Below are 15944 nucleotides of genomic sequence, written 5' to 3' on the forward strand. Positions count from 1 at the left end.
GTATTGCTGTTCCCTCCTTTTCAGGTTGGGCATCTCCCTGCATTTTAGTGCCGAAGCCAGACAAAACATTCAGGTTCTGCACTGATTTTCGCAAGCTAAATGCTGTAACGAAACCAGATTCTTTCCCGCTGCCTCGTATGGAGGATTGCGTTGACCAAGTGGGCCACGCCGCATTTGTGAGTAAATTTGACCTGTTGAAAGGATATTGGCAGGTTCCGCTGTCCGAGCGTGCACGTGACCTGTCTGCATTTATTACACCAAATGGTCTCTTCTCGTATAATGTTATGCCTTTTGGTTTAAGAAACGCTCCTGCCACGTTCCAGAGGCTCATGACCAGAGTCTTGGGGGACTTAGAGGGGTGCACTGTGTATTTGGACGACGTGGTGGTGGTTTCAGACTCGTGGCCGTCTCATGTGGAGCGTGTCCGTGCGTTGTTCCTGCGCTTGGCTGAGGCGCGCCTGACCATCAACCTCGCCAAGTGCGAATTTGCACGGGCCACGGTGACGTACCTGGGCCGGGTTGTGGGTCAGGGTAAAGTCCGTCCCGTTGCAGAGAAAATAAGAGCTGTCCAGTTCTATCCTCCGCCCACTACTAAGAAGGAACTGATGAGGTTCCTGGGTTTGGTGGGGTATTACAGGGGGTTTTGCCGTAATTTCTCAGAAGTCGTTGCACCATTAACTGATCTACTTAAAATGCGTGTCCCATTTGTGTGGTCTCCTCTCTGTCAGCAGGCGTTTGAGAGGATAAAGTCTCTGCTGTGTGAAGCACCGGTCCTGGCCGCTCCGAGGTTTGACCGACCTTTTGCGCTTCAAGTCGACGCTAGTCACATCGGAGTAGGTGGCGTTTTGTTGCAAGCCGATGAGTTGGGTTTGGAAAAACCAGTTTGTTTCTTTTCCAAGAAATTTAACTCATATCAATTGAACTATTCAACGATTGAAAAGGAGGCACTGGCCTTAGTTTGGGCTCTGAGAAACTTTGAAGTGTACTTGGGCTCTGGAGCGGTACCCGTAGTGGTGTACACTGACCACAACCCACTTTTGTTTTTGAACTCGCTGCAATGTCCTAACCAGCGTCTGATACGTTGGTCGTTATTTCTACAGTCACATTGGCTTGATATTAGACACATAAAGGGTGCGGAAAACGTCGTAGCCGACGCACTGTCTCGCGTTCCTCAGGATTGAGGTTTGAGCTAAGACTTTATTGCTGTTATGATGTTGTCCTGTTGCGCTCCTGTTCCCTCTTCTGTCATCCTTCCCTCTTAAATTGCTTCCCACTGGTACCAGGTTGCTGAGGTGGGGGTGTGGAAGATGCGCGTAGTGAGCTGTGTGGTTCTCAACAGCAGCTGGTGTTCCTGTCCTCGGATGTGTGTGCCCTTGTGTGTGTGCCTTAAACATCGTAAACTCTATACGTGTAAAAAAAAAAAAAAAAAAAAAAAAAAAAGTAAAACTTCAAAGTAAGTAAAATGTATATATTTGTGAAGAAAATAAACTTTATAGTAGGTAGAATGTGTAGCCTATATATGTGCAAAGTAAAAAAAAAAAAAAAATTGGTTTTGGTTTAATAATGAGGGAGCCATTGTCGAGTTCGGGGTTGGGCCCCGTTTTTCAGGGAGGGGGGTGTGACGGCCTCCTGCCTGTGTATGCGTGTATGGTGGCCTCTGCTTTGTCAACCTGCAGGTGATGAGCTGGTGGGCGTGGCCAATTCCCAAACCTGTGTTAAGCTGGTCCTTCCTCCTGCCTCAGTCTCTTCCTGACATCGCCTGGCTCCGGAGGGAGAGCGGTGTGCCGCTCCGCCGCAGCCCCTCGTTTTCTATTGTGTTCTCTTGGTTTGCTTTGCCGTCATTTTGGTCCCTTGTGTTAGGGAAATAAATTATCCTTTTGTTACTTTTACCTGCGCAGTTCCTTTTATTTGTCCGACCATGAGCCGGGTCGTGACATATAGTAGACTTGACATCTATTGCACTTCTGTCCGTTCTGGGAGAGGGATCCCTCACATGTGGCTCTCTCTCAAGGTTTCAACGTTATTTTTTCCCTGTTAAAAGGGTTTTTAGTAGTTTTTCCTTACTCTTGTTGAGGGTTAAGGACAGAGGATGTCACACAATGTTAAAGCCCTATGAGACAAATTGTGATTTGGGAATATGGGCTATACAAATAAAATTTGATTAACTAAATGTGCACATTCCACACTGTAAAGGAGAACCACATAATTAAACAATGAAAGGCTCACAACTAAGAAACACAAAGTTATTATCACACTAATCACAACCATGTTCCTGTAGTTATTGTAATGTGTTCACAATTACGCCACTGATTTACAAGTGCCAATGGACAGATGTGGCAACTCTGCCATTTGTGTGGTAGTTTTTCAACTGGAAATGTTGAGAAATCAAACAGGTGGATAACCTGGATTTAGAAAGGTTTTTAAGAAAATGTTCATAAAATCATCAAGGTGAATTTATATTTGGATACAAAACCTTAGTTGACATGGCTTTTGATGACAATTGACCTCTTATACAACTTAAGAACCACATACAGAGACCTGGTTTCTTTATTGCTTTCATACGATCCATAGCGTTAGACCAAACACAAGACCAGCTATGAATTCCCACTGAGAAGAATGATGGATAGCAGTTACTTAAAGAAAGACAGTCAGGGAGACAGGGTGAGTGGGAGCGTTATAGACATGCAGAGTTGAAGCGGGAATAGGGGAGTTAACAAACCTCACTGTGTTCACACTGTTGGCCTCCCAAAATCTGAGGCAACAGACAACACCCAGTGTGTGTGTGTGTGTGTGTGTGTGTGTGTGTGCGCAGCTGTTTCCTGTAAATGTCCATTAGAGGAGGAGAGAGCGGTAAATCACAGTGTGATTCAGATATGCTTGCAGTTTGCAGGACTACTTTATGGGCAAATGTCCATCTGCTGTGTGGAAATGCAGTGACTTAAAGCATGCACACACACACACACAAACCCTCACACATACACACACACACACACACACGCATACTGTTGCACATGTGTATTTATATTTTTAGGTTATATATTTGTAGTGCACATTCCTGTTTGAGGTCAGATTAATGCTTCCCTTGGATCTTTTTTAGCAATTGAACATCCAATTATCACAAAATTGATGTTATCATCAAACACAAATTAGGTGAATGATTCACAACTTGGATTCATGTGTTGAAGAACATACAAGAAGAGATTAAACCCACAAAGTTGCTGGTGGCCTTTGAGCAACACAGGGAATGATTTGTATGGTCATCCATCATTTACAATTAGTCTATTTCTACTTATGCAGCTGTTTATAATCCTAATATTCTCTCCATGATGAAATAAAGACAGTCAACATTTGATTGTGGGCTCAGTAATAGTCAATTATGTGTGTAAGCCTACCATCATAGGGACAGTGGTTTCATAACCTTCAGAATGAGAGTGAACGTACACTGTAAAAAAAATACGTTATATAACAGAACTTTACTTTTTATTTTACAGATATTTTCTGTATTTTTAAAAAACCATTCAATTTACAAGAAGAGACTGTGATTTTACATGTCAAATGTAAAATAACATGAAATTACTGTAACTGTGAAAACCCACGATATTTCTGTTTTTTTACAAAAAAAACAAATAGAAATACACATATTTATTGTTAAAATACGTTCACAAATGTATCGTAATTTCACAAATATTGCCTGTTATTTAAGGGAGTAAACTGTTAAATTCAACTTTAAAACTATAAAAAAAATAAGAAATCATTTAAAATTACTGAGAAATTAATAGTAAAATAACTATTTAATTTTTAATTTTACTAGAATTTCTTTGTTAATTGACTAATATTTTCATTGAAAATAACCAAAATTACTGTGATTACCTAGATGGTAACATTTATTAACATTATATTAACATTTATTTTGAAAGGACATCTGGAGAGACATAGGGAAAGGGGAAAGCTTGAGAGGGTGAATAATATGCAGAGCAAAGAGTTGGACTTGAATTTAGGGCTGCTGCAGCAAGGACTATATAGCCTCTGCTTATTGGGCATCAGCACTACCAAGTGAGCTGCAATTAAATGCTTTCAATAAAGCATTTCACTGATGGAGATGCTGCTACTTTATTGCAGCTGCTGCTTCAGTACTGAAGCAGACACACTGTTTGATGACTGGATGTTCACTCATAGCATGCTCATATTGTCAAGGGCAGTTTATTAGCCAGACTGTAAGATGCAAACACAGTTCCATTAACACTCAGTCATTTGTGTATAATATTATTTTTGGTGCTGATTTTAATGCATCTCAATAAATTAGAATATCATGGAAAAGTTCATTTATTTCGATAATTCAATTCAGAAAGTGAAACTCATATATTATATAGATTGATTACATACAGAGTGAAATATTTAATGTGTTTATTTCTTTTAATTTTGATGATTATGGCTTACAGCTAATGAAAACCCAAAATTCTCTATCTCAGAAAATTAGAATATTACAAAAGATCAATAAAAACATTTTATTTTTTATACAGAAATGTCAGCCTACTGAAAAGTATGTTCATATATATGCACTCAGTACTTGGTCGGGGCTCCTTTTGCATGAATTACTGCATCAATGCGGCGTGGCATGGAGGCGATCAGCCTGTGACACTGCTGAGGTGTTATGAAAGCCCAGGTTACTTTGATTGCAGCCTTCAGCTCGTCTGCATTGTAAGGTCTGGTGTCTCTCATATTCCTCTTGACAATACCCCATAGATTCTCTATGGGGTTCAGGTCAGGTGAGTTTGCTGGCCAATAAAGCACAGTGATACCATTGCCATTAAACCAGGTATTGGTACTTTTGGCAGTTTGGCCAGGTGCCAGGTCTTGCTGGAAAGTGAAATCAGCATCTCCATAAACCTTGTCAGTGTAAGGAAGCATGAAGTGCTCTAAAATGTCCTGGTAGACGGCTGCGTTGACTTTGGACTTGATAAAATACAGTGGACCAACACCAGCAGATGACATGGCTCCCCAAATCATCACCGACTGTGGAAACTTCACACTGGACTTCAAGCAACTTGGATTCTGTGCCTCTCCACTCCTCCTCCAGACTCTGGGACCTTGAATTCCAAATGAAATTGACTTTCATCTAAAAAGAGGACTTTGGACCACTGAGCGACAGTCCAGTCCTTTTTCTCCTTGGCCCAGGTAACACGCTTCTAATGTTGTCTCTGGTTCAGGAGTGGCTTGACACGAGGAATGCAACAGTTGTAGCCTATGTCCTGGATACGTCTGTGCGTGGTGGCCCTTGATGCACTGACTCCAGCCTGAGTCCACTCCTTGTGAATCTCCCCCAAAGTCTTGAATGGCCATTGCTTCACCATACTCTCAAGGCTGTGGTTATCCCTGTTGCTTGTGCACCTGTTATACCACACTTTTTCCTTCCACTCAACTTTCTATGAATATGCTTTGATACAGCACTCTGTGAACAGCCAGCGTCTTCAGCAATTACCTTTTGTGGCTTACCCTCCTTGTGGAGGGTGTGAATGAGTATCTTCTGGACAACTGTCAAGTCAGCAGTCTTCCCCATGATTGTGTAGCCTACTGAACCAGCCTTAGAGACCATTGTGCAGCTCAAGAGGTAAAAGGCTCAGGAAACCTTTGCAGGTGTTTTGAGTTAATAAGCTGATGAGAGTGGGACATTGTAAGTCTACAATATTAAACTTTTTCACAATATTCTAATTTCTGAGATACTGAATTTTTGTTTTCATTAGAGGTAAGCCATAATCATCAACATTAAAAGAAATAAACCCTTGAAATATTTCAATCTGTGTGTAATGAATTTATATAATATATGAGTTTCACTTTCTGAATTTAATTATCTAAATAAACAAACTTTTCCATGATATTCTAATTTATTGAGATGCACCTGTATATTCTGTCATTCAGAACAGATCTTAATGACAGAGCATTAATATAATCTGTGTCTAATTGCTTTTCAGCAATTCAGAGGTAAACAGTGAAAATATAATTATAGAAATAGAAAGTAATAGAAAGTATGAAACATTGCAGGGCCACACTGTATTATTTATTTCAAAAAACAAAAACAAAAAACACGTTTAATCAGGAGACATTCTACTGCTGCTATGTCTCCCTGCAGAAACACACACGTACACACACACCACAAAAAAATAAAAGTCTAACAGCACACACTGGGGCCTGGACCGGAACAACATCATGCCATTGGAGCACGTGCTGTGAAAAGCCCGGCTCGCGTTTGGGTTGGTCAACAGAACCTGTTTGAGAACAAGAAGACATGCCATTGGCTGTTGGGACACTGAACATGCGTCTTTCACGTGACGCTGAACAAGATCGAAAACCACCGCGCGCGCGACGGTTCACGTTCGAGTTGGTCCGACAGAAACTTCAGAGAACAGCAGCTAACGTCGAGGCTGGAGGAAGGACGAAGCTACAAGGCAAGTATCTTTATTTACCACCATGGCTCTGAGTTTACTCAGTCGGCAAAAGGCACCGAATCGTCGATTGAAATGTTAACTTACTATGACAACATTTTCACTCGTTTTTGGGCCATAACTTTCACTGTATGACTTGAAATGGCATAATTTTTGGCTAGGAAGCTTAATTTTATGTAACTTAATAATACACTGTGGGCAAAAAATGCACACACTTATACCCTTAGGGCAGTGATTCTCAAACTGTGTGGCGCGCACGGAGGCATAACAGGTGGGACACGTGACCGGGAGGAGGAAATGTGAGGCGGAACAAATATTAAAGCCGAACTAATGTTTTGACGTATGCATCTCTTTAACGACGGAGCAGTAAACAAATCGCTCTTTCGCCGTGGCCAGGGGTCTGCAGCCCGCGGCTTCGGCCCCTCTGCAGCGGCTCCGTGTGCAGGGCTGTGCACGCACTCACGTTGGCCCCGGGCCCCCCCCCCCTCACTGATCAGCACTGTGCACGTGTGGGCTGGCGCATGTGCACGACCACACACACGCACCCACACACAGTACCAGAGGGTTAAATTAATCGCCAACTATCTTGATAAATGAATAATCGGTTTAACAAGTAATTGATTAATCGTTTTAATAATCGAAAGATTCATTGATAATGAAAGTAATCGTTAGCTGCAGCCCTACATTTGTTTGTAGCAAGATGTTGTTGCTCCTGCAGCAATAAAGGATGTGGGAAAAAAAAGTTGCTCATGCTGAGTTATTTTTTTTTATTTGCCTGTTCATTACAGTTAAGCTAGTGTTATAGTGATGGGGAAAACCCTGCCTTCATCTCCCAAATGACAGCTGTACTTTTAAAGCTTTTGCCTGGGCTTTAAGGCAAGGGATCCTCCAGGCAAAGACTGTTTTCAGTGAGCGATGAAGAAAAAAAAGAGAGAGATTACGGTCATGTCCTTGAACCAATGTTTTATTTAGTTGAGGGGAGATTGGCTAACACAGTTGAGGTCAACTATTTCACAACCAATAGCATTTATTTTGATTTTGGCAGATTTCATGATTCATAAAGTTGTTGTTTTTTTCTCTCTGCAGATAGATGGTGTGATTTGATTTCATGGAGTAAAAGGTGAGTACTGCACTGTAGTTAAGGATGTCAAAAGATTACACCTGTCGTAGTTGTGGTGCTTCAGGGAATACCCTAAAAGGATATGTGATGCATCAAGGGCTTCATAGAAATGAGCCACATTATCAGTATGCGTGTTGTATGGAAAGTTGTAAGTTTCAGTTCAGAAATTACAAAGCTTTTAAATGTCATGTTTACCGCCATCATCGGCAGTCATCCACTGTGTCACAGTGTCCAACTTTGCAGGCACCCTTTCTATGTCAACTTCCTCTTTGTCAGAAACAGTTGATCGACCTTAAAGACCTTCTCTGTCACCTAAAGTCTCACATTTCAAGAAGAGAGGTAGTGCATTGCCCATTTAAAGACTGTGATAAAACTTTTTCAGTGACATCATCTTTCACAGCCCACCTATCTAGGAAGCACAAAAGCCCCACAGCTCTGCATGTCTCTGGTGCATACTGTCCTCCTTCAGTTCCTAGTGAGTCTCAGTCCTCTGTTGCTGAAAGCCAGGCAGATGAAGGGTCAGCTGATGATGAGCCTGAGGCAGATGTCTCAGACCTTGCACAAATGAAAAGTTTGTACATGAGAAATCTGTGCATGTTTTATATGAAACTGCAGGCCAAACAACTTATCCCTTCCTCTACAATACAGGTGATTGTAGAAGAAATGAATAGTCTTAATGGAATGTGCCTGCAGTACACGAAAAGTCAACTGAAAGCATCTCTTCAAACAAAAACTGAACTATCTGAGACTGAAATTGATGAAGTGTTAAAGACCCTAGATGATGAAGATATTCATGGTTCCTGCAGCTCCTCCCTTTCCACACAGTACAACAGAAAATGTTATTTTGAGGAGAATTTTCCATACGTGCATCCACAACCCATTTTTTTGGGGTTTGATCAAAATAGAAAGGAGCAATATGCTCAGTATGTTCCCATAAAACATACATTGACAACTCTGCTAAAACATACCTATGTGCTGGAACAGGGTTCTACGTCTGAGAATGAAAGTACACCTCATATTTTAAATGATGTCTGTGATGGATCGGTATTTAAATCCAACCCTCTTTTCGCTGAGTCAGGGCTCACTTCATACTTTATCAAGATGCTTTTGAGGTGGTAAATCCCCTCGGCTCGGCAAAGAAAAAACATAAGATTCTTGGAGTCTACTTCACTCTAGCAAATTTTGAACCTTTTCATCGATCCACTGTTGACAACTTGCAGCTTTTGCTTTTGTGCCGAGAAGCTGATTTCAAATATTTTGGCCACGAGAAAGTGTTCTCTCAATTGATAACCGATCTTGCAGAACTGGAGACAAATGGACAGAATATTTCTGGAAACATTGTTAAGGCAACTGTCTTTTGCATTGCCGGTGACAATTTGGGGTCACATAACATAGGTGGATTTACAGAAAATTTCAGTACATCTCAACATTTCTGCCGATATTGTCACATAACCAGAAGTGAGCTAGACAATTTGGAACACCATGCTCCAATCCGTACAGTACAAGAGTACAATGACACTGTTCAAGAACTGCAAAATGGTGATGCGAGTTTAATCAGAGGTGTGAAATTTAACTCCGTCTTTAATTCACTGATATTTTTTCATGTTTGCCAGCCAGGCCTCCCACCCTGTATTGGCCATGATCTCTTTGAGGGTGTTGTGGCATCTGACCTTGCCATTTACCTGACCCATTTTGTCAAGGTGAAGAAATTCTTCACATATTCACAGCTTAATCGAAGGATCAAACAGTTTAGTTACCAGGGATCTGATGGTAGCTCTAAACCAGCTGAAGTTTCAGAAAAAGGTGTGAAATTAGGTGGCCAGGCAGCAGAAAACTGGTCTTTGCTGAGGCTTCTCCCCATTATCATTGGCGAAAAGATCACAGATACAGATGATCCTGTATGGCAACTGACTGTCCAGCTGAAAGAGCTAGTGGAATTGATTTGCACCCCTACTATATCAGTAGCCCAGGTTGCATTGCTCAATGTTCTCATTGTTGATTATCTGGAAGCAAGGAAAGAAATGTTCCCTTCACAAAAACTAAAACCAAAGCATCATTACCTCACCCACTACCCTGCCTTAATACTAAAGTTTGGCCCACTCATTCGGCTGTGGACGATGAGGTTCGAGAGCAAACATTCATATTTCAAAAGATGTGTGCGAAGGACACAAAACTTCAAAAATGTATGTCACACACTTGCAAAGAACCATCAGCTACTGCAGGCATACCTACATTCTGGCTCCTTTTTTGCACCCTCTTTGGTGGTTAAGAACTCCACTCCTTTCTATGCTGAACTGTACAGCGAAGCAGTGCGCTCTGCAGTAGGAGAAGCCTTAGTCAAAGAACCCAATGTTGAGTCAGCTACCGAGTTGCAGTGGAAAGGCACTCGGTACAAAAAGGGACTCTTTCTGTGTCTAAACCAAGGTGAGGCACTTGACTTCGGACAGATTGAGCTCATGCTTGTGACGCAGGACCAGCATGTGTACTTTATTGTCACACCTCATGACGTGTCCTATATGCCAGAATTTGGATTGTATGAAGTGAAACAAGCAAGGCAGGGCATGAAATGTTGGAAGCCTGAGCGGAAACTAGATTATTATCCCTTGCCTGTGTACATGCTTTGTGGGACAAGAGTAATTTCACTTAAGCATAGCATTGTTGACTCAGAGTAATCTGGAGTTTGAGAGATTAAAATCTGACAGTAATGCTTGAAGAACATTATTTTTCATCCCTTCTAGTCCTCCTAGTCATGGATACAGAGAGTCCACTTCTGTCTTTTATCAAAACAAGTCTTCCTAAACTGAGAGACCCTGAGCCTTTGCTTGAGCGTCTGCAAGAGTTAGGAGTTGAGGACCTGCAGGACCTGAGCTACCTGCAGGAGAGTGACCTCCTTTCTGTCCTGAGACCGATTGAAGTCAGGAAACTTCTGTCCCCGCTCAAAAAGACAAGTATGTGTTTCAATTTGTACACAATAAACTTTCACATTAGAAAAATGTGCATAGTCAAAATATACTTATTAGGTACACTTGTTTAAATTATATTTATATATATATATTTTATATATAACTATTATAGTTATTAATATACCCAGATTGAGCTATGTGATGTCTGTATGGTAACATATTACTACTATGTGTTCTTTATTAAGGCCAACAAGATGTCTTGGACAGTCCTCCAAGCAACCAGAGCAACGAACAGTTCAGCAGAGCCAGTACCAGTGCAAGTCCAGTAACACAGTCTGACGAGATGCACCTTTCTGGTGAGTACATGCCTCTGTTGCATAGAATCTCTCTCTTTCGGGTGAGATGGGCTGAAAAATAATATAATCTTCCTGTAACTTAAAAAACAATCCGGTGTCCCAGCCAACAACAATAAAGGAAACATGAAAAAATTACATATTTCAGCCCAATGCTAATAAAGAAAACTCATGAACTCACCTGTGTGACCACTATTTCCACCGTAGCTCTGCTTACTGCTTACTTTCTTTTCCTCATCTTTCCATTCCTGCAGTCAGTTTCAGGACTACTAACTCCATGCTGGGGTTAAAATGCTATCCAGTGACCATTTGTGGAAAGACAGTAATGATCTTTGAGTCAAAATTATGCAGGTTACATTATACAATGTGGAAAAATGGATGGCTTTAAAATAACTGTTGCATCAGTAGGTGGGTTTACTTGGAGCCAAATAATCTGATTACAATCAGGTCAATCAGAATAAACAAGCCCAGAGAGGTGGAATAAACATTTACTTAAACCGAAAGAAATGAAAATTGTGTCATGTAAACAGTGAAACAATATGTTGTCTGGTTCCGTTCTTTCTTTTTTTTGGCTGAACACGGCATGTTCTCTGTGTACTCTTCAGGTGGTTGCAGCTCAGCAACTGCAAGTTCACCGCGGTCAACAAGTAGTTCAAGTATGGATATCACACCTCGTCGACTGTCTGACAACAGCTGGCATTTTAAATTTCCAGTTCCTTGGCAGAAAATTCCATCTGAGATCATCAGAAAGCTGGAAAAAAAAAAGCGGCCAACAAAAACTGAGAGACTTGAAATCATACGGCTCATCGTCAGTGAAATCGTAACCGTGTGCCCAACACCAGGGAAGAAACATATCAGTGAGATAGCAAGGAAGATGACAAAGGCCTACCCTGCGGCATTTACTGATGTCATTGAAGGTGAAGTTATAGGCAGTGGGTATGACTCACTCACCAAACAGATGCTCAGCAGAGTAGATAACCTGAAGAGAGGAAACACTTCACTTTCCTTAAAGAGAAAAGTTATTAGCAGCAGTGAAGGAGAGGATACCCAACCTCAGAAAAAAAGACTAGACACTTACGGGTGTATAAACTGGCAACCAACACGGCTGCCACCTAATCAAACCCCTGAATCCCAGAAACATGCACAAGAAGAGTTAAAGAAAATGTGGAGAGAAAGATGCTGTGACAGCAAAGTCATTGAGAAAATGATGAGAGACACTTTCTTTACTCAGAGAAAAGACATTATCAGTGGGACTGAAACTTCTGACTTGACAAAGGAATGGCCATATCTGTTTGAGACAACTGGCATCAAGACTCATTTTAGAGAGCTTACAGGCGTGGACATGGAAGACAAAAACATAGCAAATAAATGTGCCAGAGTTATTTCATTTCTTAAATCTAGTGACAAGACAGGGAAGATGGAGACCATCTTCAGGGAAATGGAAACATCAATCAATGTTTCAGATGTGAACGTTGCAGCGTTTCTTCCACTGCTCCTCAAGTACTTCAATGAAGAAGAAGAACAGATGTTCTACAAAGTGGATCAAACAACCTTGCCCTCTGAAGTGGACTGTGCTGAACTTCCAAGTACACCATGTATTGTTGTGTGTGGTATGAATATTTGTCTTTCTCTATTCTGTTTACATTTAAGTTATGGTATTTTGGCTCAGTTTGTCACAAAAATGTTTCCCTTTTCTCTTGTCCTTGTACACAACAGGAAACTCAACTTTGGCGGCGGAGAATTTCATGCTGTCTGCTGACCAGACCATTGTGAATGGCCACATCAGAATCTTCAGTGATGCTCTTATGCTGATGTTTGGTCTGTACTACTGTATGAACATATCTTACCCAGCAGCCCAAGCATCAACTTTGGAGTTCTTACAGAGGTAAGACAGCACTAGTCAATTTAATATATCAAAATAAGATGTATAATGCACATAAAACTGAGCACTGCTCAAGTGCTGTAATGATTAGTACAGGGGTTCCCAAACTTTGTCATCTCAGGGCCCACTTGAAAATCTCAAAATGTTTAGCAGCCCACCTCTGCCCTCATTAACAATACAAAGGCCTTTTAATGCGATTTCAGTGCAGTTTTTTTTTTCTACTGAAAGTAGCAGGAAGCTCCAAAGTCACTAACGCAGCATGCTGATGCTGCCTGTTCATGGAGCATCCTGACTGACTCCTGAAGAAACCAGGGAATGGCCTCAGTGTGGGGGGATGAGTTCACTTTCATGTCCACTGAGGGTGGGACAGTTCACTAATCCACAGTATGGTTTGATTTACATTGTTGTTGTTTTCCCTTTCCAGAAACACCATTCTATTATTACATTTTATTCAAAGTAAAGATGGTCATCTGTAAAATATTAGATTACTACCTGAAGTGAGAAGGATGACATCTACATCTACAATGTATTTAATATTAATATTATTCAACAAAAATCATACTACGGTATTTTGAAAATTATTTTGGTGGCCCATCTGCAATACCAGCCACCCAAAGTTTGGGAATCACAGGATTAGTAGATTGATAGATAAACAAAAAAAAAAATTAACCCAGTAAAAACAACTGCTCTAAAAACTCTTGCCTTGCTGAGGTGATCTGTTGTACTGCCTGCAGTAGCACCTCAGTGTTGGAGTTCCAGGAGCAGCCACAGGCTCTCCTGGTTCTTCACGGAGCAGAAACTCTCCCAGCACACTTCACAGGTGTTGGTCATAATAGGAAGCTCTGATGTATCTATATCTGTTGGTCACAATGTGGCACATTCACACACCTTTCAATTCATGATCCATCTTTGGGTGAATTTAATTTATTTAATTTGGATATATTGGGGGAATGCTTGGAGATTTGTGGAGGTGCTGGTGCTTTACTTTCAGCCTACATGCAGAGCAAATCATTTTCATTCATACACATTCTCACCGGTGGTGGTAAGCTACGTTTGTAGCCACAGCTGCCCTGGGGCAGACTGACGGAGGCGTGGCTGCCATTTTGCGCCAAGCAGCCCCTCCGACCACCACCAAACATTCATACACATTCATACACAATACTCACATGTTCATCTTTTCATTACATCACTGTTCCGCAGTGCCCTGTATGTCCAAACACTCTTTCACAAGCATGCCCTGTCTACACTGTTGTGTAACCTTATTGCAAATGTATGAAAACATTAAATTAAAGTACAATCAACAGTTATCAAAATTGTTGTTTTTTCATTTTACAGGTGCCTCTTCAAGATAAATCCAGACAAGGGATCAAAAGTGGAGCGGAACGCCACCAAAAAACAACTTGCAGTCAGTCCAAAGGTTCTCACATTGATCACCAAAATTGCAGACTACGAGTGGAGGGAATAAGAAGTGCGCACAAGTTATGGATACTTTGTCCAAGTTATAGACTGTTATATCCAGTGAGGTGTCATGTAAGCTATTTGTTATGTAGCTTTGATATCAATGTTTTGAATGTATAATTACTTGACGAGGTCATGGGTGCCTTGGATGTAACTGTAAGTTGGTAAAGCAACTTTTTTTCCCCAATTCAGTTGAATTTATATAGCCAGCTTTTGTTTGTTTGTTTTTTTTGTTTCAGAACCAGAGAGTCATTTTAATAGATTTAAGAATTTTGCTGTAATAATTGTTACCCGTTTAGTTAAATAAAAATACTGGAGGGAATAAGAAGTGCGCACAACCAGACAGTCATTTTAATTTAATTGATTTTTGAATTTTTCTGTAATAATGGTTACCCGTTAAGTTAAATAAAAATACTGAGAACGGGAAATTGTAGCTGTTGTTGTTCAGCTTAGTCTCATTCAAACACAACAATTCATTTAAGCCCCTTTTCCCAATGGCCAAAAACCAGTTTAAACCATTTAAAATAAAAATAATTCTGGTGTAATTATATAGGTGAGCATAGTTTTTTAAGTTGAAAGACCATTAAATATTCAGAAAATCTATGTAAAAGAACACAAAATACTAAATTTACAATAAACAGTAAATTTTGCAATCGTAAACCCAATATCTAGGTTAAGTGGTTTTGACATGTTTTGAAAGATGAATGAAGTTATTTTGTGTGTTGTATACTGTTATATTACATCTTATATAAAGTAATATACAGCCTTTTTACATAAAATAATGTCCTTAAAACCAACTAATAACGGCACATTTTTGTAAATTTAAGCATTATTATGCATATTACAATGTTTATGTACCATCTTTATAGGTAATTTCATTGTTTTAAAACAAAAAATATTTGTAATTAAATGTTAAAAACAACGTAAAATAACTTAATATACATTTCATGTGATCTTAAATTAACAGTAAATTGTTGCAATTGTAAACCCAATATCTAGTTTTTCAACAGTTTTTTGACATGTTTTGAAAGATGAATCACATTATTTTGAGTGTCATATACTGTTATATTACATAAAATATAAATTATTATACAACCTCTTTACATAAAATAATGTCATTAAAACCAACTAGTAACAATACATTTTTGTAAATTTGAGCACTATTGTTCGTATTACAACGTGTATTTACCACATTTATAGGTAATTTCATTGTTTTAAAATGTGAAAATGTTTATAATTAAACGTTAAAAACAACCTGAAAGTAAGGCAAAATCTTGTTAAATTACAACTATAAAATGTATTTTAATTATGGAAAATAACCGTATTTTTATGAGAAAGTAATTTTCTGTGAATTCACGGTATTTTTTCGGCACCCCAGCTGCCAGAAAATTACCGTTTTTTTACGATTTTTTTTTTAACAGTGTAGCTTAACCCTGCACTTGCATATCATAGGTGGGCTCCCCTATACTTTAAACTGACTTCAAACATGAATACATTACATTTCCTACTTGAGTTTAGCAGTCAGTTTGTCCCCCATTCTATGTCAATCACTTTATTTATGCAGCTGCCTCATGAATCTACCTTGGGTATTGAGATATTTAGAGCTAAAGTAGAAAGAAGACCAATTTTACTAACTGTATACAATACTATTATAATATGGTGTATCGCCTTATAAGATGTCATGTGCCTTGACGTGAGTTTAAAAAAAGGATTTCTTTATCAACATCCGTTTTTCTTCTTCTCCATACAGCTCCAGTTAGCCAGCTGTCCTGATGTATATGGCAATGT

At 39.9% G+C, this 15944-nt stretch overlaps 2 protein-coding genes across 3 annotated transcripts in view; one reads left to right on the plus strand and one right to left on the minus strand.

The window, feature by feature from the left end:
* adamtsl3 (ADAMTS-like 3) overlaps nt 1-15944 on the minus strand; it is a 179601-nt gene that overhangs the window by 44086 nt on the left and 119571 nt on the right. The window lies entirely within an intron of this gene.
* On the plus strand, nt 7496-14397 carry LOC132998747 (uncharacterized). Of its 2 annotated transcripts, XM_061068493.1 has the most exons (6): nt 7496-7560; nt 10299-10508; nt 10709-10819; nt 11422-12426; nt 12533-12701; nt 14034-14397. In XM_061068493.1, the coding sequence occupies exons 2-6, from the start codon at nt 10310-10312 to the stop codon at nt 14161-14163; spliced, it is 1614 nt and encodes a 537-aa protein (XP_060924476.1). In that variant the 5' UTR covers nt 7496-7560; nt 10299-10309; the 3' UTR covers nt 14164-14397. The 2 variants fall into 2 exon arrangements, with proteins under 2 accessions (XP_060924476.1, XP_060924475.1); XM_061068492.1 differs by lacking the exon at nt 7496-7560 and having other exon boundaries at nt 10214-10508.

Source organism: Limanda limanda, chromosome 3 (assembly GCF_963576545.1).
Source record: "Limanda limanda chromosome 3, fLimLim1.1, whole genome shotgun sequence".
In the NCBI taxonomy this organism is placed as follows: domain Eukaryota; kingdom Metazoa; phylum Chordata; class Actinopteri; order Pleuronectiformes; family Pleuronectidae; genus Limanda; species Limanda limanda.